Source organism: Scatophagus argus, chromosome 24 (assembly GCF_020382885.2).
Source record: "Scatophagus argus isolate fScaArg1 chromosome 24, fScaArg1.pri, whole genome shotgun sequence".
NCBI lineage: Eukaryota > Metazoa > Chordata > Actinopteri > Scatophagidae > Scatophagus > Scatophagus argus.
Genome location: NC_058516.1, coordinates 6,900,068 through 6,915,315, shown reverse-complemented (window position 1 = coordinate 6,915,315; position 15,248 = coordinate 6,900,068). Strand labels below are relative to the sequence as shown.

Here is a 15,248-nt window from a genome sequence, read left to right as displayed (position 1 = left end):
TTAGAAGCAATTCAGATATTGATCATGGTCTAAATTCACATATCTGTTGTTCTCTTCTTCTCTGGTAGTAAACAGCTTTTTTCAAGTGCTTGGCACCAGTTAAAGTGCTGACAAGTGCTATGCTGTAGGTATTATAGCCTCCCTCTCCCTCACACACATACCAGTATCACTGCGAGGCTTCATTTCTCACATCGCTCTCTGATGTCAACAAAATACATTGTGTGTGTGTGTGTGTGTGTAGCCCAGCCTGCTAATGGTCCTCGTCTGAATCATTGATGAGTTCATTGATTTTGTTCAATATCAGATGTCACAAATGAAGCCTGTCAGTGAGTTGGCAGCCTGTAATTACACACCACAGTACTGAGAAACATCACCAGAGAAGAAGACATGATCAGATTAGATAGTAAACTTAAGTATTTATAGACCCAGACAGGTTTGTCGGTTGGTTGGTCGAGCATCCAAACGTAAAGGTGATCAGGTTTCATGAGGGTGTTCTGCCTGAATGTCATATAGACATTATCATATGATACTTGGTAGACTGAATATTTAAAAAATATTTTTCACATACACAAAATAAAAGATGTGCTATAGTTTTCATACATCAAATAAATTAAATAAAATTCTGCTTTGTTTTCATGCTATGTGGTTTATTATCTCAGCCTTTCCTTTGGCTCCATCTAGAGGCTCCTCTGGGGAAGTACAAGCATAATCTGTGGCTGAACAGGATTGATCAGTGAACACTAGAGGGCATTTTCTAGGTCTTCATTGGTCCTGCAGTGATCTATAAGTGCTCTTCTTTTCTCACTCCTGACATTGACTGTGGTAAACAAGAGTGGCCTTATTGGTTACTTTTCCACTACTGCTGATACATTTGATTGATTAGATTTGATGGTTCTGATTTAAAATGGATGAAATTGAGTTCAGTTCTACCCACAGTAACTTTTACAGATTTATTAAAAAGCAAAAACTGAAATTTTATATTTACATGTACACTTTGCTATGATACTCTAAACAGTATCCTGTTTGCTTTGGCTACCTCTTGATCTCAAGTCAAGTCAAGTCAAGAGGCTTTTCCTGTCATTTTAAATTAACACCACGAAGTGTACAAAAAGTGAAGCTGTTTGAACACTTCCTGGTCAAGCTATTTTTATAACATGTACTGTGGTCCCACTGTAGTGCTTGTAAAATATGACTTTTTCATTGCACAGCGAGCAGCCTGCACTGTAGCTGTCTGTGCTTTTCCCCCTCAGTCTGGTCTTCAGCAAATGAAACACATGCTCAGCTGGACTGACGTGGCCAGTTGAGACACATTGTGGGTGTTTTCCTGTCAGTGTATGCGATTGTTGTTTTTCTGTATAACCCTGGTGTGTATTAAAATGTGTTGACAGTTTAGTGCATAAGTATTTAACAGGATAGTCAGAACAGAAGCTGATAATCACAGTTTCGTATCAGATAGGGCGACAAGTGACAGTTATTTTCATTACAGTTCAATCTTCTTGATCTTATCATTGTCCTCTCTAAAGAGTTCTAAAGAATGTACGTACTGCAGCATCAACCATCCTGGAATTTCTTTCCCTCATGGCTACTGGCGCCTCATTCCAGATGTTTGGCTCTGGGTCGTCAGCTTCTCCTCTTATCTCCCTGTGTTTGACTTGTGTGCTTCAGTATTGCCATGTGAGGGGGTTATGTGGCTCAGGTCTTGGTCAGCTTCCTCCCAGATAGTGTTTTTCATATATTCTGGGAATCCTGTGGTCATCCTGATTTTTCTGTTCTGTACACATAACACTGTGGCATCCCTGTCTGTCCTCAGAGAGGGATGCCACCTCTGCTGCTCTGTTGTTTCACTGTTAAAGAGCTTTTATGGGGAGTTTTTGTACAATCTGTACAGATTGTATGGGTCTAAGTGGCAAATTTGTCATTTTGAACTTTCAATTTGCTTTATTCTGTAAAATGTTCTTGTTTTATGGTTTTATGAAGAGTCCAAAATCATTACAGCTCTAGTTTCAAATCCCACATACTGCAGTATACATTTTCAGACACTAGGTGGTGCCCAAGGTTAAGTTTTTTAAGGTCCCATCTATGAGTTTAATGAAAGAATAAAATCAAATAAATAGATTAAGAAGCCAAGAAAATTAAATAAGAATGACGATATAGATTGTATTATTGATCATTGTTTGAAGTGTACTCAAAAGAAAAAAACAGAAAAGCACAAAGTAAACAGTGCTAATAATGAAAATATATTTAGACCACAGCAAATGTCAATCTTGACACTTAAATCTTGATTTTAAGGGATCGTAATATTATATGTGTAATGTGTTTCAAGCAAATATGAATAATCCCTGTCTGTTTCCGCTTACACTCGTATCAAGATAAATGTCATTCAATGAAATTCAAATGATTCAAGAATTTAGAGTAGTTTTCTCCTGTGTGTGGTGGGGGGTGGGGATGGGGGGGGGGTGCAGATATTTCACAATATCTCGTTTTCATTGTTGTGAAACAGATAGAGTTACATCCGGATTAAAAACCCTGTATTTGTCTTTTCTCTAATATGAGCCAGATGTTACCTCCTGTGCCGGCCTGCTGTCACTCAGCCACCTCTGACCAATGAGAGCAGGCCTAAACTCCTCCTCCTCCCGGCAGAGTATCAGAGGCTCGGCGGAGAAGAGGAGAGGTCTCCTTCTTTCTGCTGCACTCTCTCTGAGTCCATCTGTCCCCCTCTGCTGCTGCTCCCTCTCATAGTGCAGAGCTGCTCAATCACCCCCCGGCTCTACAATGGAGAGAGGGGAAATGTTGGCTGTGTGTCTGCTCTGCTTGAGCTGCAGCGTGTGTGTGGTTACAGCCATCCAGAGGGCTGATCTGTTTCCTTATGGCACTTTGAGTGGAGATTTGATTTTGGCAGAGGGCGACGATGAAACCTCCAGAGTGCTGTCCCTGCCCAAACCCTTATACTTCTACGACTCCCTCTTCTCCCAGCTATACGTAAGTACAGCTTCTTTAATGCTCATTTGCACGCTTGTTATTGACATATTTGCAGGTAATATTTGCAGCTGTTGGATGAGCTCCACAGTAGAGTGGTGGCTGTGGTTTATGTGCCAAATGGAGCAAGTTATTAGCCTCTTTGAATGGGAAAAAGATGTCTTCTCCCTTTCAGCCATCATCATTTACTCTGGCTTTAAAATCATTGTACTGGAAATAACTTTTTACAAATCCACTAACACCACTGGTGTCTTATATTTTAATTGGACTATACTCAAGTACTGCACTTGAGTTTATCATGGCTTTGTACTTCAATTTCACCACATTTCAGAAGAAAATGTTGTATTTTGACTCTACTGCATTTAGCTTTAATCACTAGTTACTTTCCAGATTCGTTATTAATATAAAATATAATCAACTAATAAATTAAGATAGGCAATATTATAGATGAAATCATCCAGCAGTATACAACATAATTAAAATTAGCCCTACTTTTACCAGCTGCAACAATGAAGTGATGCTGATACATTAATGCATGCAGAGTTATTACACAGTGATGCATGTAATGGGCCACTCTGTATGATGGGTACTTTTACGTAACACTTAACATAAGTACATATATTCTCACACTAATACTTTCAAGTATTTTTTTACTGCTACACTGTTGGACTGCTGCTTTGTATTTGGTTCATTTTTATTAATGCATTATTATGTAAGCAAGGCTTCAATATTGTAAAAGTACCAGTACTACAGTGTGACAATACTCCATTATAAGTATTTATTATACAATACTCCAGATTTGGGGAGCTTATACTAAATTATACTAACTAAGTATACTAAAGTATCATTTAGCGAAATACAACTCCAGAAAAATAGACTGTGTCAGTGTTGTGTTTTCATATATTACAGGTTCACATACCTCTCTTACCAGAGTGAATGTACTTTGCTCCATTCCACTACTGATTAAATCTGCTTAAAATGTAGATATAGATATTTATAACACATATTAAGCACATCATGGATGTCATCAGAATAGTTTTTTTAAAAGATAGTCAGAGACCAGGCCCCTGGAGGAGCCCCAGAGCTCTTCAGGGAGGTTCCAGTGGTTTATAGGGAATGTTGGAGTTCATTATGTAGTTCCTGGAGTCCCCTAGGGGGTTCCAGCAGTGTCCAAAAGGTTCTTGTGGTTTATGAGGGGATATGGGTTCATGAGGAGGTTCCATGGGTTCTTGATGGTATTCCACATAATTCTTTGAGGATTCCAGCTTTTTTGATGGGGTTTTTGAAAAATTCAGGGGTCCGAAGTGGTCTACAAGAACACCACTTGTACCCATCATTGAATTGCTGGTGCCATCGGTTGTCATCCTTGTTAATTAGTGACTCTCTCTGTCTCTAGGTGGCTACCAATGGTATCATATCAGCCCAGGACCTGCCGATGGAGAAGCAATATGTTGACGATGGCTTCCCCACAGATTTCCCCGTGGTGGCCCCTTTTCTGGCAGACATTGACACCAGCAGAGGACATGGACAGATCTACTACCGGGTGACCGAAACACCCAGTGTACTCAACCGAGTGGCCCAGGTGTGTTGATCTATTGAAACATGAGAAATCTATTGTAGGTTGACTCCAGACTGTCTTGATACAAGGCAGAAAAAATTAACTCTGATTTGGGTTCTTCCTTTTTCAGTTCATCATCTATTAGTTCAATCCACTGTACGCTCCATCTTTCTTTTTTCTTTTCTCCTTCTTTTGCTCTGTCATTCATCCATTCATTCATTCGTTCATTCATTCATCTGCTCACCCAGGAAGTACATAGAGGGTTCCCAGATGCAAAGTTCACACCCACACATGTTGTGGTGGCTACATGGGAGAACGTCGCAGCATATGAGGAACAACCTCGAGCCACTGGACTGTCAAACAAGGTAAGATGGATGGAAGGATTGAGAGCACCCGGTCCTTATCTGTCTGACGGACTGTCAATGAATTTGTGAATGAATGAGTTCATTTTATCATGTTAACAGCCCTCATGCCCCTCACTAGTATGTGCTGAAATTCCTGGAGGACGTGCATTACTTGTAATCAGCCTGGGGTGGGGGGTCTATTTGTAATTCCCCTTACCCTCCTAATCTGCCTCTTAACCTTTTCAAGGGGTCAGGGGTAATCTTTAAAGGTCATCAGAGTGCCCCCCGACTCGTTATCCCCTCCTCCGGTTCACACACAGGTAGATGCAAACATGCCTTGGCCGTTCATGCTCACATGCTCTGTTGGACATTACTTCCCCCCTGTTTGTCAGCCAGTTACCAGTTAATAACTTGGTTTCCCACTCAAGTGCTCATCTCCAGCAAAACAGTTTCCCCTCGAATAGACAAGTTTCTTGCACATTCTCATGTTTCATAACCAAATAACTCCTATTATTATTCTTTGGGGGATAATCATGCTCAAGGTTGGGAGCTACAGTTAGCATAATTTGAGGGGGATGTAAACAGGAAGTCTAATGTTCTCATGTAGTCTGTTAGTTATCTGTGGACTGCAGCTTGAGCCCAGTGTTTTAGGCTTATTTACTGACATTTTTGGCAAACTTATACCATTAAACGTGTGCTGAATTAGCTATTAGTAGTTTGCATTTGACCCACTTATGTACAGATAGCTGTCACAGGATTACCGTAATACTAAAGAAAACTTGAGAACATCAAGATAGCCTACATCTGCCAAGGAAAAACAGAAAACCTGCTCAAACTACATTGCGACGGGTTCATGGTGCAACACAGCACTTCTCATGGTTCCATCGTACCTGTACCTGTAATGACTAACAATGACTAACAAATGAGGAAACAATATGAGAAACAAATCACAAATTTCACAAATCAAGGGTCATCATCTAGACACAACCGCATCTTTGCCTCACATCTCTTCCTCCTCGCCCCTCTTTTAACTCTCCTGCGACCCTCTGGGGAGAGACAGTCCTCACAGACTGACAAACACAAGAGTAGGGTAACACTTTATTTTCACGCACCTCAGATCTCACCTGTAGGCTTTATGTAATCTCTGGGAAGGAACTCCCAAGTAAAGCCAGGCCGACTGAACTTATCAGTCAAACATATTTTGCTTTGTTCTTCCTGATTTGTAGCATGCAGGATGGATGGATGAAGAGAGTGGCATAGCATATAAGGAAAAACCCATCCCATTCCCATCTGTTTGTCCTTTTTATATACTCTCATAGTCTGGTTTCTTTTATACCTCCTTCTTTCTTCTTGATTGATCAAAAGCTAAATAGTCTCGTGAGGATACGCAGCAATAAGCCTCTCACGATGTTTTTCAATACCTAAGGGTCGTTTTGATTGCACTGCTGCCAAACAGGCAAATCAGCGTTTGCATTATTTCTGAGCCTCGGATATTGGAATAAAGCCTCCATGGCTTTATCCACTGTTGCTGTGAGGCTGAAGTCCACTTCTTGAAGTGTAAAATGTTTTACATGTGGTTTGTTTTCTTATTTAAAAAGCCTGTCTGGCTTGTCAGATCGGAGCAGTCGGGGTCCCGGCTGGGATCTGCTTCACTGGGTCTCTCTTCAGACTGATAGCATCTTCCTTTGAAGTGATTAGCCAGAGGTGCTGGGTGGGGTGTGTGGGGGGTTGAGTGGCATGTGTGTGTGAACTGATTAACCTGAGGTGTGTGTTTGTGGTGATGTGTATTAGGGGTTTTGGGGGAGGGGGCAGACTGTGTGGTGTTTGGGGGACAGATGCGGAGATGAGAAGAGCGGCGAGTGAAGAAAAAAACAGGAAAACAACAAGTGAGGTTTTGTTTTCTATGAAATTAGTCTTAAAGAGGCTATTATCATAATTGGAAAGTAATTGCTCCTCTTGAAACCTAAAACACACACTCTGTTGTATCTACTACCATGTAGCTGAGTTTGGTAATGACCAGAGCCATTTCCACAGAGAATCTGGCCTTCTGTATGTTGACGTTTTAAGAAGTGTTGACCAGGCTTTGCTTTGAGCAGCATATCATTAATCCTTCTTCACAAGGACACCTGTCATGTCGGTGGAGGTTGTTACACGGTTTGTCTTCCACTCCCATGCGTTTTCCATCACATACCGAAAGTCAATGTCATCCATTCGTGATTATATTAGGGGAATTGTTTGACATATTAGGAAGTACTCTAAATTGCTTTCTTTCCAAGAGTTAAATGAGAAAATAGATAGCATAGCTATAAAAGCATAGCTAAAAACTAGTAACTGGTGTCTTCTTTGCTGTAATTACAAATGGAACAGAAGCATACAGCATTTACAGAACTGTACAATATTCCTAGTCTCTCTTCTAAGCTACATGTTCAAAAAAGAAAAGTAGGTTTGAACAGCATATATGTTGTATGCTGTGTGAAGGTCAGATGGCACTGAATGTATCAGTAAATGGACTCCTGTGTCGGATTTGGCCCTCGCCTTTCATATTGCTCTCTTTGCTGTGCTCTCTGTCTTCCTTGGGCCTCTCCTCTCCTCTGCCTTTCTTCTTCTCCGTAGCACAATAGGAACTATTGTTTCTATTAGTGTTATTTGTTGTTTCTGCCCCCCCCCCCCCCCCCCACCCCTCCGTCCCTTGCAGTAACACAGGGGATATCCCTTGAAATATGTGCATCGTGGTTCAAAGGAGATTCTTGCTGAAATTCAGCTTTCGTAATATGTTACTCTGTCCTCAGGCCATGGGACAGAATTTGTTTATCAGTGACCATTGAGCCTGTCTGTACCATAACCTCACCTTGTAGCTGGAGAGCTCTATAATAGCCACTAAAATCCAACAGCTTCTACAATTCAGACTCAGTATCTTGGTGGCTTTACTAATTACTAGTACAGTCATAGTGCTCTGGTTTGTAGTTGCGGGAAAGATGTTCACAGACCTCTCAGGATCTAAGAAAAGGATCTATGGTTTTACCCACCATGTGTTCTTGAGTTGATCAAAAGGGTTTTTTAAAGCTTTCATGAGCCCTGACTTTTTCCTGAAGAGACAATGTCTTGAGTACGGCTGAAGTTATGACAGGAAAGTCACCCAAATGATTTGTGCAGAGATTTTCATATGACGGCATCGAAATACTGACTGCACTGTTCCTGGCCGCAAGCCTGGTCTCTGTGTGTGTGTGTGTGTGTGTGTGTGTGTGCGCCAGTTCCCACGCTGTAGGCAGTTCCGTTTGTAGCACTCTGGTGAGGCTGGCAACTGGACTGCAGCTGCTCTCTGTCTCTCTTCTCTGCCCGTTTGCAGCTGTGCTGCGGCCGACAAGCCGAAAAACCAGCAACCAACAAACAAGTGTAGCACATTCCTCCTGACCTCCCTCTGTCTCTGTCTCTCTCTCTTCCTCGGGATGTTCCAGGGTGGGATCCAGCGCTAGATAATTATTACACGATTCAGAACATGTGTGACAGTGTTGAGTCACTTATTCAAAACACAGTCGAGATGACGAGTCAGTGGAAGTCTCTTCAGTTTAAGTTGTTTAAAGCAGAGTAGAAAATAACTATACAAGCCATCCTGATAAACAAATGCTGAACAGGTCTAAAATATGGTGAGACGGAACTGCATGAGACACAAAATTGAGTCCACACAACATCTGATACGTGTTTGCAGCTGCTGTAGGGTACATAAAGGTATTATGAGGCCATGCTATGTTATACATACAGGTTACAGGCTTTCTAGGCCAGTGTCAGCTACAAAGGTCACAAAGACTGGGAAACATGCTCGAAGGCATTAAAAGCCTCTTTTTGAGTTTACTGAAAAGTGTCTAGTGTTGAGCATAAGTCTCTAGACGCACATTGTTGTCATTTTTACTCTTAGCTTTTTGTGTGGCTGAAACAAACAATATTTAACATGTTACTCACTAAGCTTTGGAGTTCCTGGAGCGCTGCTGACTGTAGCTTCATATTAGAGAGTTGTATTGACCATCTAACAAAAGTGAAGAAGTGTATTTCCCAAAATGCCTTCACTCACTTGAATGACTCCTTTAAGAACAGCACCAAAATAAACTTGTGATGGCAGTGAATCTGGATGATAAGTTTTGTAATTGTAATCAAGCACTCTAATCGGGCCTGCCGGAGGAGCTGTTTGGTATTTCCAGACTTTGAAACCCCCACTGTGCCGCAGACTGATGAGGTTACCACCTAAGCTTTAAACAGTCAGGACGACCCTGACAACTAACATCTGCTGGTCCCACAGACAATTAGCGTCTGTGCGTGTGACTGGTCAATGCAAGGAGTGTGAGGACTCTTTAAAAAAGGTGTGACAAAAAGCCTAAAGGGAGGTTGAGGGTGATGTGTGTGTGTGGTGGTGGTGGGGGGGGGGGGTTGTCAGAGCACACACTCACATACATACTGAGCAGCACGCTGTCTGAAAGGCTTTGATGTGTGTTGGCTGCAATTTGTTGTCTTCCAGCTGTGAGTCTGTAAAGCACACCAGGACTGCTTTACACACAGACAGACTCAAACACAGCAAATGACCACACAGACAGAGGAGGGGTGGAGAAGAGAAGAGAGGAGTACTCACTGGAGTAGTTTGACATTTGAGGAATTTGCTCATTTTCTTTCTTGCTGAGTCACATAATGATTACTACTATCCTGTCTGTACACAAATTAGCAAACAAATGTTTAGCAGGTATAACGTTTACCATGTGGACCATTATAATTTAGTTTGTTAGCATGCTTACATTGCTAATTAGCGTCAAACACAAATTACAGGTGGGGCTGAGAGGATGAAAGGTTAAGGGAAGTTACTTCTTATGGATGGGGAACACAAATTTAATGTTTCAGTGAAATGAAATATGTCCTCTTTTCTGTTTCTCCATATTACTCCCTTTGTTATCCACAGTTATGCTCCCTCTCCCAACTCTGCTAACCCCCTGCGACCTTTCATCTCCCTATTTGTCTATACCTCTCTCTCTCTCTCGCTCTGTTTCCCCTCCATTTGCTTCTCATCGTCTCTCTTCTCTCTCCTCCTCCTCCTCCACCCAGGAGGACGGAGGGAGTAGCAGGAGTGAAAAATACAAACATTTAGAACTGATATGAAGGACAAAGAAAAATACCCTCTTGTAGCTTCAGCTTCTTCTACTCCTTTCCTGCATACAAGAAAAAGAAAGACCCCCTCCTCACTAATTACATAGAGCCTGGAGGCTGCAAAGTCCTCCCCGCCCACAAACAGCAAGATAGTTTAAAGATGTTGATGTAAACAATTAAGAACACACACACACATTCACAAGAGATGAATTTTTGGTGGGGGGGGGCAGCTGTGCTTGTGTGCATGTGCATGCCTGTATCAGTGTGTAGGGTCTTGCATTGTTACAAAATCTGGCTTGCATGCTGTAACATCATCATGAAAGATGTCCAGACGCACAGGAAGACAGCTGCGGAGATCAACATCTGGACTGGGGGTTGAGGGACCGAGGTGTGTGTGTGTACATTTCTTGGTCTGTGTGTGTGTGTGTGTACAGATAATCTGATTCTGTCCCAAAGGAAAACAACATTGGATCACTCACAGTCTTCCCCTCATTCACCAAATCTGTGGGGTTTTTTTTTTAATGGTGGTTTTGGGAGGCAGAGTGGGCTGGACTCCTCCATATACATGTCGGAAATCATTTCCTCAACTCCTCTGTTTAGAAAAGAAGTTCCGGTAGAAAAAAGTTCTCTGATATCTCACTTTATACTGATTCTGTTGAGGCTAAACCATCCTAATTTGTGCAAAGACGATGGCCGTGAATGTAAGAAGTCGAAACCTGAATCCTAGGAGAGTGAGAGAGAGCGAGAGGAAGAGGAGGAGACACAGGGGTGAGGAGAGGGGAGGTGTGAGGTGAGGTGTGAAGTTTAAATATGAGGAGTGAGGGCTGTGCTGACCTTGTTCACATTGGAGGTGATCTTGCACTGCTGAAATAATTATGAGACACATTGATCCCAGTAAGACGTTAAACTTTCCAGCCATCAGAAGCAGAAAATAAAGCAAAACACTAAAATTGTACCTGAGAAAATTAAATTTATCTATGGTGTAACTTATTTATGATCCATTAAATCCTAATCATGATTCACAGTTTGAAACGCCCTTCTTATTAATTCATCTTTGTAAAGAGGACGATTGTGGTATTTTCTTTTTTCACTTTTCACCACTAAACCAAGCTGTTAAACAAAAAAATGCGTGAGAAAAAGCTAAGTGCTTGTTCAACTGTACTTTCATTATGTATGGAAGTTTGGCAAAGTGCGCTTGAACCACCACTGCCAGAGTTTACTTTATTTTCCACCTTGTTTTTGTTCTGATTCAGACTGACGGTGTCTCCCTGCTCTTTAGGTCAATACGTTCCAGGCAGTAATTGGTTATGATGAGACTGACTCCTACGTTATCTTCCTTTACCCCGAAGATGGCCTGAACTTCTTTGGGACTCGACCCAAGGTAAACTGGTTATATACAAACTTTATTAGCTGGCTATTTTACCTGCAGCTCTTACAAACAGTCTGTTTTTTCTGCTTGCAGGAGTCTTATAATGTTGAGATAGAGCTTCCCGCGAGAGTTGGCTTTAGCAGAGGAGAGGTCACATATCTGATCTTCTCTCGGACTGAAGGTCCTTACTACAGCGTTACCAGCAATGAGCAGAGTGTTAAAAATCTCTACCAGTAAGTTATAAACCTCAAGGTTGCTTTACAGATCTTCTCAGACACGTGGCAGCATTGTAATTATTATCAGAATTAGGTGTGTGCACATAGCGGCTAGCAACAGGACGACAGAAACAGAAGAAATTACTGTCGTTGTGCAAGTAAAATTTCAATTTATGCTGAGGTTAATTATGTGCTGATTAATTATAAGCTGTATTTCTCGCATAAAATTTTCTCACTAACGTTAGCTGCTAGCGTTAATAGCTAACGTTAGTCGGCTACATTTAGCTTAGCTACTAGCTAGCGATAGTTAGCAGGCTAATTGAGCGAAGCAGCGGTTGTTCCTTAGCCGTTTTTGTTAAACAGTAACGCATCTGTAAATGCTACTTGTAATTAAATACAGCGAATTAGTAAATAAATATTTAACTGAGAGTTAGCTATACTGACACAAAATTAGATTTGGTAACTAGCTCAAAACAGTTTTATTCACTTTTGTCTGAGACGTAAGTGTGGCTTCCTGGGTGTGTTTTGCTCCTGAAAATTGTTTTCTAAGTAGATATTCTGACATGTCATTGCAGGATTAGCACAGATTTAATAACGCTGACATCAGTATAACCTGTGAGACTGTTTTCTTGCTCTCCAGGGTTGGTAACACAGGAATTCCAGGTGTTTGGCTTTTTCACACTGGAAACCGTTACTCTTTTGACAACGTTGTTCCTGCATCCATCGGTGGCCTCCTTGCTACTCCACCACCTGGAGGACATGGCCTCTCCTTGGTAATTATGTTTTATTTGTTGTTTTTGCTGTTAAGAGTTGTTGTTGTCGCTTTGTTATACAACATGCCAAAAACTCTTCTGACTTCTATATGGTTTCTGCCTTTAGGACACCACCACCCCTGAGTACACTGAGTTTGATGAATATCCAGACAACACTTGGAGGAACCAGGACGAAGAAGATGATTACCCTCTGACAGGCGGGGACCCTGAATTCCAGCCAGCTCCTGGTGGTGGTGACCACTCAGAGTCCCTTCAACCAGAAAGTCCTGAAACTCCCTCCTCCCCTTCAGAGGATTCAGGTCATCAGGTGTCATATGGTAGCGAAGATGTACCATTAACCTCTGAACCCAGGTACAGTTCAGAGCCAGCAGAAAGGCAATATGCTCCACCTAATCCTGTAGAAAGAGTCCCAGAGGGAGATGCTCATCACACTCAGGAGCAGCAGCCACAGGTAACATTAAAATGTCCCTCCAAGTTAGATCAGTTAACATGTTAGGCAGGAAATCTTGTTGGCCAAAGACAACCGTAATATATGTAACTATAGATACTTACTTGTGTCAAGGAACGTTTTAACATAGGCCCAAATCAGGTTTTTTGCTGGTATTGCTGATGCTGCAGACAGCCTCACTGTGTGGTAATCGGCTCAAATTCTCTGAAAACAATACTTATTTCACCAATAATGAAAAAAGAGGACTTTCAACAGGCAGGGCTGTCAGCACTGAGAGTTTTGCAATAACTATTTGAATTTTTAGTAACTTTCAGTAAATTATGTGGTTATAATGGAACGCTCTTTTGGAGACAGCATGGTGGCTTCAGCAAAACCCTGCACACTGTATACAATAAAATATGCACAGAACATGGCTCTCTGGTTTATAGCATCTGGAGTGAGTTATAAAGTATTAGTCTGGCTCTGAATGACAACAGGAAAAACATATCTGAAGTTAAACTCAGCCTGTTCTCGCTGTATCTGTCTCTTTAGGTCCCCCTGGAGGTGGTGGATGTCTACCCCCCTCACAGAAATGAGCCACCTCTTTCTCCCGGAGGTCACGTGGTCAGCGTGGATGAAGACGATGTTAATTTTGACACAGGAGGTAAGACCAACTATATGTGTGTATATAAATATGTATATGCTGTATATGTAGTTGTCTTCTTAGGAAGGGACTCTGACTTTGAGAAACGGGAGGGTAATATAACCTCGCCCTGTACCACAGGGCAGCTCAGCAGATGGTTGTACAATACTGCCGTTGTGCTGGCAGCTCCCAGGTGTGTGTGTGTGTGTGTGTGTGTGTGTGTGCGTCTGTGTGTATGTATGTGTGTGTGTGTGTGTGTCTGTGTCTGTGTCCAACACTCCTTCCCCTGCAACTTCTCCCTAAGGCTTTTGGCGTAAATAAGAATGTGTTCTCAGTCAACTTGCCCGGTTACATAAGGGTGTAAAAAATGTTAATCTTAGTTCAGTTTAGAGTGATGAAATACTATTTATTAAAAGATGCACATGAATATATCAGCGGATTGAGCATTTTCAGAGATTAGTTACAGTGGTTTTAGACCAGTCCCTTATTTAGTATTTCTCATATCATGTTGTAAACACATTGTTTTGCATCCAATCAGATCAATAACACGTATTTGTTTTTAGACAAAGAGGATTTTCAAGACTTAGCACATCAGGCAGATGAATGATTCTCAGAGGGATATTGTTGAAGGAAGTGTGAATTTTCACGTGTGTTTATGTATGTAAAAACACAGTGATTCGTCTCCTGTGTGTGTTCACTTCCTGAGAAAATATGCTGACATCCTGTGTTCATCCCTATGCTTGTGTCTGAGTGTGTGTTGCCCCTGTTGGACGATAGAATGCTGCATTTAATCCCAAATCAGCTGTTTACCAAAAAGGCGGAGAGAGAAAGGGCAAGTGACCATTCACATGTTCTGTTTGATGTTTTGAAGCTAGAAAAAGTTACTGCTTTAGTTTTAGTAACAGTTTTAATTTTAGTTTTGCATTTCTTGGAAATGCTTCTTTTTATAGACATTTAAAATCTTAAATCGTTTTTTGAAACCTCATAGTTTCAGTCAGAAATGTCTGAGAAATGTGAGTTTTATCCTTCCTTTTTGGCTGCACAGCAGTGGTGACCACCACTTTAATGCTGACTATCCATCCATTTTTTTTCTGTTTACTCCAAATAAATCAGAGAGCATCACTTCCTGTGTGTCAGAGGATTTGTCTCAGGAAATACAGAGACAGTGTTGAGAACAGCACATGTAAAAGCGTCTGTGAACTTAGTAGTTAATTTACTGAGATTTGTTTAGACTTCTTAAATATATGTTGATGTATTTTAGATGCTTCATCAGTGAAGTGTGTGGATGTGTGTGTGTGTGGGTGTGGGAAGCAGGACTGCAACAGCTGGTTTCTCTCCAAATATTGCCTTGACGTGTGTTTTTGAGTGTGTGTGTGTGTCTCCCTCCCTCCCTGGATCCACCTTCTTATTCTTCCAGACTTCCTGTCAACCTTTAATGGTCTCCATTTAAACCTACATGTTTGTGTAATGTAAATACTGGAAACAAAGGAAATATATATCTTCTCAGTGTTCAAGCAAAACAAATCTACTTCACTGCCACTTTTACATCTTCCCAATTCTTATTTCCAATTAAACAAAAGTTTTATGTGAGGAAAGTAAAGGTAAGAACCATAAAAGTAATAAACAACAGAGATCAAGGGAAGACATTCAACATTAACACGTCACATGACCGTTACAGACTGCATGTACGTATTTCTCATGGATTGGAGATAGGATATTAATTCTAAATTTATTGTGTATCTGTAATACATAATTATTATTTTTTTCTCTCTCAGTGATTCAGTACACTACAGAGAATAAAGAAACATGTGCCAGGTAT

General features: G+C 41.3%; 1 protein-coding gene across 1 annotated transcript in view; it reads left to right on the top strand.

Moving 5' to 3' along the window:
- The window catches only part of nid2a (nidogen 2a (osteonidogen)), a 43,008-nt gene that overhangs the window by 4,652 nt on the left and 23,108 nt on the right, over positions 1-15,248 (top strand). Inside the window, 10 exon segments of the mRNA XM_046382884.1 lie at positions 2,558-2,765; positions 2,767-2,979; positions 4,373-4,558; positions 4,783-4,899; positions 11,282-11,383; positions 11,465-11,604; positions 12,227-12,359; positions 12,466-12,810; positions 13,339-13,450; positions 15,205-15,244. Of these exon segments, the coding sequence (XP_046238840.1) occupies positions 2,558-2,765; positions 2,767-2,979; positions 4,373-4,558; positions 4,783-4,899; positions 11,282-11,383; positions 11,465-11,604; positions 12,227-12,359; positions 12,466-12,810; positions 13,339-13,450; positions 15,205-15,244 (1,596 nt within the window).